The sequence below is a fragment of the Hibiscus syriacus genome, unplaced genomic scaffold, assembly GCF_006381635.1.
Source record: "Hibiscus syriacus cultivar Baekdansim isolate YM2019G1 unplaced genomic scaffold, ASM638163v2 tig00111769_pilon, whole genome shotgun sequence".
Taxonomy (NCBI): Eukaryota; Viridiplantae; Streptophyta; class Magnoliopsida; order Malvales; family Malvaceae; genus Hibiscus; species Hibiscus syriacus.
The window spans coordinates 110,441-117,144 of record NW_024063172.1 but is presented as its reverse complement, the minus strand read 5'-3'; the positions used below and the strand labels follow the sequence as shown (position 1 = coordinate 117,144).

Here is a 6,704-nt window from a genome sequence, read left to right as displayed (position 1 = left end):
ATGTAACACTCTTATTTAAACAATTATTTAGGCCGGATAGAAAATTGTTATAAGAAATTAATTAAGCTTATGCGGTGGTGGAGCCGCAGCTTAGTGAGGGTGGACAAGTGTTTACCTTAAAATCTGAATTTTCTTTAATTAGTTATTTATTTTATTAATTGTGTCCAAGCTAAAATTTGAGTATTCTTGGATTAATAAATTATTTTACGAATATTGCTCACCATGAAATTTTATTAGTATCAGTCCCATTTAAAATTTTTATGCAGTCTCATTTAAAAAATTTATGTTATTAACATATTTTATACATAGTCTGAAAATATTTCTAGATCCGTCACTGAGCTTATTGTAGACACTAATTTTCATCCATTCTTTTTTATTCGAATATGTCTATATATATATATATATTATATAGTTCGCAAACGGTTTGAAAATACATATATAATATATAGTATCTAAAAACCTTTTGAAAATGAATATAATATATGGTTTTTAAAATACTTTTGAAAATTGTATAATATATAGTTTTTAAAACATTTTAGGAAAATTTATAATATATAATTTTTAAAATCATTTTGAAAACTTACATAAAATATAGTTTTTGAAAACATTTTTTTTAAAACTTATATAATATATAGTTTTTGAAAACATTTTTGAAAACTTATATAATATATGATTTTTAAAGACATTTTTGAAAATTATATAGTTTTTAAAAACATTTTTTAAAATTATATAGTTAAAAAAATATATTTGAAAATTATATAGTTTTAAAAAACATTTTTGAAAAGTTATATATAATATATAGTTTTTAAAAAAAAAACTTTTTAAAAATTATATTATATAGTTAAAAAAAATACTTTTATTTATTATTATTATCTTTATTACTTATTTTATTCTTATTTATTTATTTTTATTTTATTATTTGTTTTCCAGGTCCAATAGCAGTCGAAAGTGGGCTTGAACCAGCCCGTACCAATAGCCAAGATTAGGGTTTCCCAGTCTCAGTCAGCGTCGCATGGGGAAGTTACACAGTCAAAGGGAGAACGGCCAGCCGAGATCCCCAGGACTGACCCATCCCGGGATGACCGACCAACCACGAACAGAACAACGTGAGGCCCGAAACATACGAGAACACCCCCATATCATCGAAAACAGTCCCCATCGGGGCTGTATAAATAGAACGAAGGAACAGGCACAATGGGGGGAGAACGACCAACAACACAAAAAATTGAAAACATTCAAAGCCAACCAACAGCAAGGTCGAGACAACCAAAAACCATCATCGAGAGAGAACATTTCAGTACCAAAACACGCAAAGCCGAAACAACAAATAACAGAACCATCGGTCACTACCCACATAGACGAAACCGATAACAAACGAAACCATACACAACAAAAAAGTAAAATCAAAGGCCGAAGCCCCATAGTAGAAAAATCTGAGCAAATATATACAGCAAGCAAGACAAAAGGAAAAATCAGCAGTCACCGTGAAACGGTGAAATAATGATGAAAAGGTAAAACCTTTTAGCTTAGATTTACTCCGATCTAGTGGCTCTTTGGTGGTTCTGAGGACAGATTCGGCTTCGGGGTGACGTTAGGAAGCTTCTAGGTGAGTGTGGGTTTCTCGGCCGCCGCAAGCGGCGGCTGTGCGGCTGAGTGGGCCACCAGACGGTGGTCGGATATCGCCCGGGGAAGGGTTGTTTGAGAGCATTCTCTCGGCTGAGAAGAGAGAGTTTCTGGGAAATGTTGGAAATGAAGTGAAATTAGGCTTATTAGGGTATTATATATACCAGGGACTCATTTGTAATTACTAGATTCTTAAATTCTCTCCGTAGTCCCTGATGGTTTGAAGCGCTTTTCAATCTAGTCACCAGTTGTAATGTGGCCTCTGAATTTCCAATTTAATCAATTTGATCCCTACTTATATTTTTATATTTTGTGAATTGACCCCCTAACTTATTTTTTTCTTTTACAGCCCATTTTTCCCCATTCGTTTCAGTTTAATCCTCTATTTTATTTTATTTTATCATCATTTTTCTCCATATTGTTTTATTGCTTTTAAAATTTAGTCCTTTCTTCATTTTTTCCCTTTTGACTTCTTATTTTATTTACTTCTTTAATATTTATTATTATTCATCTTTATCTATTTTCTTTAATTTTATTATTATACTAACATTTTCTCTTTCCTTTTCTATATTCATTTTTTTTATCTAACATTTTTCTTCTTCATTTTCATTAGTCATTTCAATCAATCGAAGGTAAGCAATTCGAATCGGGTAATCTAAAATTTAATTTAATTTTTTTATTTTCGCAACTAAAGGCAACCGACAAATTAATTGGTACCGAAAGGGCGGTTCAAGGATGCTAATCATTCATTGACCGTAATCGACTCCCGAATCCGACACGTTTATGGTAAAAAGCAGATCAGGTAAGATGATGTCAGATCAACCTAAATATTTTTAAAAATGATCGGTGGCGACTCCCAATCCAATTAATCCAAGTCGAAGCTCAATTCTGAGACCCAACCGAAAGACGATTCCGACACTTATGATATATGAAAAAAAGATATTGTTGTATTATTTGTTAACATTAAATTTCAAAATTTATATTATATAATTATTTTTCCCTCGTGAGAGAAAAAGAAAAGAAAAGCCTCTAACGTGCAAATTTGAACTTCCAAACTCATCCTTTCATAAAGCAAAGAATATATTTTCTTGACAAAAAAGGAAAAAGTAAAAAAAGAAAGCAAATAATATATTTTGTTTGTCTCCTTAAATATCAAAATAAATGATTTTTCGATTATAAGGTATTATTTTATTAAATTATCGATTATTAAAAATTATAAAATGATCATTCGACTATAGAAAATTGATTTGTTGAATCTCCTAATTATTAAAAGTTATAAAATTGTCAATCGACTATTCATATGTTTTAAACTTGTCATTTTCCGTTAAAAAATTGATGATTGTCTGAGCTGCACGTTAACCTATTGATTGAGATATGGTAAAATATGATTTTAGAATCTCAACAACTATACAACTCAAAAAATTTTGGGATAAGATTTTATCATATCCAGTCAGCAAATTAATGTCTAGCTCATACGATTATTAATCATTTAACAAAAAAATAATGAGTTTGAGACATATGAATGATCGAATGACTATTCTATAATTTTAATAGTTGAAAGACTCAACAAAGTAGTGACATATAATTAATGGATCATTTTATAACTTTTAACAGTTAAGAAACTAAACAAAACAACACTTGGAACCATTTGTGTAGTTGACCCAAAATAAAAACATTTTAGTACGCGCGCGCCAACACATAAATTTTACACCAAATAGTTATTGTCTGAGCTGTAAATTTCCAGTGCATCGGAACAAATCTACAGTTTTAACATGCTAGATTTCCACATCATGCCCACTTCTTCAAAATCCACCGCCACCGCTACAGCCGCCACCAAATTTACCGGGCACCATCACTACCACCAAAACTACCATTCTCGCTCCCCTCTACTCCACTGCAAACACTCACCATCAGCCACCCGAGACCTCCTTTTCCTAATTTTAGTCCTTTTCTCAGGCACTTTTCTCCTATCCTCTTACTTCTCCTACATCTTCCATTCTCTTTCCCTCCTCCTTTCCCCTCTCCTCTCCACTCATAGTTCCTCCTTATCTATCCCTTTTGTTTCCTATCTTTTGGGTTACACTCTTTTATTTGTCACTACCCTTGTTTCCATCGAGTTCTTCTGCGGTTCACGATCTCGTAAATGCAATAGGCCCGGATGTAAAGGGCTGAAGAAGGCTTTGGAGTTCGATTTGCAGGTACAAACGGAGGATTCTGTGAAAAATGGATCAAAGGAGATTGATCATTTGCCTTTTTAAAGGTGGGAGTGAAGGAACCCTGATTATGAGTGTTTGAGGGCCGAGTTGAGGAAGATGGCACCGCCTAACGGACGAGCTGTTTTGCTTTTTCTTGCTCGCTGTGGTTGCTCCATGGCTAAGCTTGAAGGTTGGGGTGCTAAGAGAGGGAGGCGCATAAAAAGTGAGTATTTATAGGGTTGATTATAATGGATTTTGGGAGGATTGGGTTTTTCTTTGGTTGATTTTTTGATTAATTATATTTTGAGGGGCTTTTGAATCGGATTTAATCTCTGGGTTTTGTTTGATTAAGGGATTTTAATAGAAATTTATGTTTTAACATTTAATTGCTCAGCATTTTCATTGACTGCTCTGTTTTGGATGCCGTGGCAAATTAGATTTCCTTCTCTCTGAATCGCAGTTACTTTTAGAGATTTTTACAATTTACGTGTAGACATATACCCATTGATAACTGGCAGATTTCTGCATTTTTCATGTCTTCAGCTATGATGCTCAGCACTAAATAAAATCATTTTTTCTTGGATTTTTCTATTTGTTTGCATACAAGCTAGTTTGTACATTCTTTTGAAACATTGATGCTTTTCTAACAGTATATCTTGAAAGACGGATCTTCATGTTTTCTGGGCTTTGTCCCCGGTAAAGACTTTAAGAGTCTTTGATTGTTGAAAACTAGCCATTTTTGTTCGCTTTGGTTGCACTTTCTATTTATTAGAGAGTTGTGAGTTGTGTATGGTTTGCATATTTTCATCCTTGCATTCGGATGAACGTGAAACACATGGATATGAAAATCTTCTCATGGTTGATAATTTGATCTTCTAAACGCTGTTAAATGAATCAAGTATATTTCATTTGGATTGTCATCTTTGTCAGCAGCATTTATATAGAATGAATTAATTGTTTGTTTATAAGCTAGGAACTTAAGCAAAAACAAAAAGTTTCTTTTGTCAGTATGGAAAAGCAAATGCTTGCATAGTTTGCATTTAGCCAGCAGGTCTGTGGTTTGGAATTACCATCTAACTGAGGTTTTCGTTAATTTGTTTTTCCTTTTTTGAGGAAGTTACTAACCTCTTGCATTTATGGTGTTTTGGTATTGTGCTGTGACCGATGCATATGCTTGAAGTTTAACTTCTTTAGCCATAACATTTATGAGAATGCCATCCCACTGTATTTGAACATGGAGATCATTTGTAAACTTAATGCATCTTTCCGAGCTAAGTTTCTGTTATACTTATGCGGTGGTAGTGTGGTACCTTAATGATTTTCTCCACTATATTATCATTTGCATGTTTTATGTCTGATTATTGTATGTGGTAGGTGATTTTCTACTTCATAACCTTATGTGATTGTAATGGGTATACAGTGTGCATAACTTATTTCTTGCTTTGCCATATGGATACGATACATTTAAGGAAAACTTGAAAGTTTTAACATCTAAGTTGGTTACGTCTGAAAAATCCAATAGTAGCTGTTCGTAGATGAGCTTGTCTTTTTTTCGGAGGTGAACTGTTAGTGGATATGCTTTTGTGAAGTTCTCTGCCACATTGCCTGTTTAAATGAGTGGCCACTAGATATTAGATTTTAATACTAAATACGAACTTCACCTTCATCCCCTCTTTTGTTATGATGTTAAATAAGAGCATTTTATGTAAGTCTAGTCTTCTAAGAAGGATAACCCCAGGCTCGATTGTATGGAGGGATGTTTATTTATATTTTTGAGGTATTATTATTAAATTCAAAGCATGAGAAAGAATGTTTCAATTCTCTTGATGACTATGTAACCATAGATGTTTGAATATCAACTATGTTTATCACATTAGCTTTTTCTGGATGTCATTTGATTGTCTGTGGCTGGTAATTGAGGTCTATCGATAGTTCCTTCACTCTTCCACTTCATAAGTTCCCAAATATAAGTTGATATAACCTAGGTGAGTATTGGTTTTTGCAGGGGTGTAGCTAGTTCAGCACAAAATGGTGATCATTGCTAATAATTAATGACATACAGTCACCGGAATCCCCTTATATTCTGGTTTGATCTATATTCTTTAACGCTTTCTCACTTTACTGTAATCTGAAGAAATTCTTATATGCTGTATTTCTGATTGCATTTCTTGAACCTTTTTTCTGAAATCATTAACATGGAAGGATATATAAACATTTAATTCGAATAATATAACATTGGATGATGTTCCAATTACATGGTATCTGTGTTTGATATTGAAGTCTGATACGAATTTGAATATGGTTTCTAGAGTATGATCTTCCAATTATATGGTATGGCTTAAAAAATAAAGGTTTAACTACACCATTTAGTACTTGAGTTTGGATTCAGTGTTTATTTGTGGTCCGCAAGCTTTGTTTTCTATAACGTTTATTGTCAAATGCGAAGGAAGAACACTACTCTCTTGTAACTGTTGTCGAAATCCCAACTGATGGACTGAAAGGTTTGGGCACCAGAGGCATTGATGAGGATGAGTAATTTATTGACTTTCTAGTTTATGGAAACTTGAATTTTGTTCGGGACCAAGAAGTTTACATTAGAGTTTTAAGTGCTGCAGTAATTGCTCCTCTTAGCTACGAATTCTGTATGCATCAAGGCATTTTCCAAGCAACCGGTTATGCATATACATACATATATATATATATATACATATACATATGCATATGCATAAGCTTCACCACAGCTCATGTCATCCTACAAAGGTAGGGTTTCGACAAAGGTAGTGAAGAAAAAATATATTAAAAAGAGTAAATTAATAATACGTGGCATTAATACACCTCAATGACTATTCGTAGATTAGTATGTTAAGTGGGTACAGTTAGATGACA

At 33.0% G+C, this 6,704-nt stretch overlaps 1 protein-coding gene across 1 annotated transcript; it reads left to right on the top strand.

Annotated features, from left to right (window-relative positions):
* Positions 1-3,372: 3,372 nt before the first annotated feature.
* Positions 3,373-6,071, top strand: LOC120169701 (uncharacterized protein At5g19025-like). Its single transcript, XM_039177820.1, is given in 2 exon segments — positions 3,373-4,041; positions 5,824-6,071. Coding segments are annotated over 2 exon segments (654 nt in total). The 5' UTR covers positions 3,373-3,395; the 3' UTR covers positions 5,832-6,071.
* The last annotated feature ends 633 nt before the right edge of the window (positions 6,072-6,704 follow it).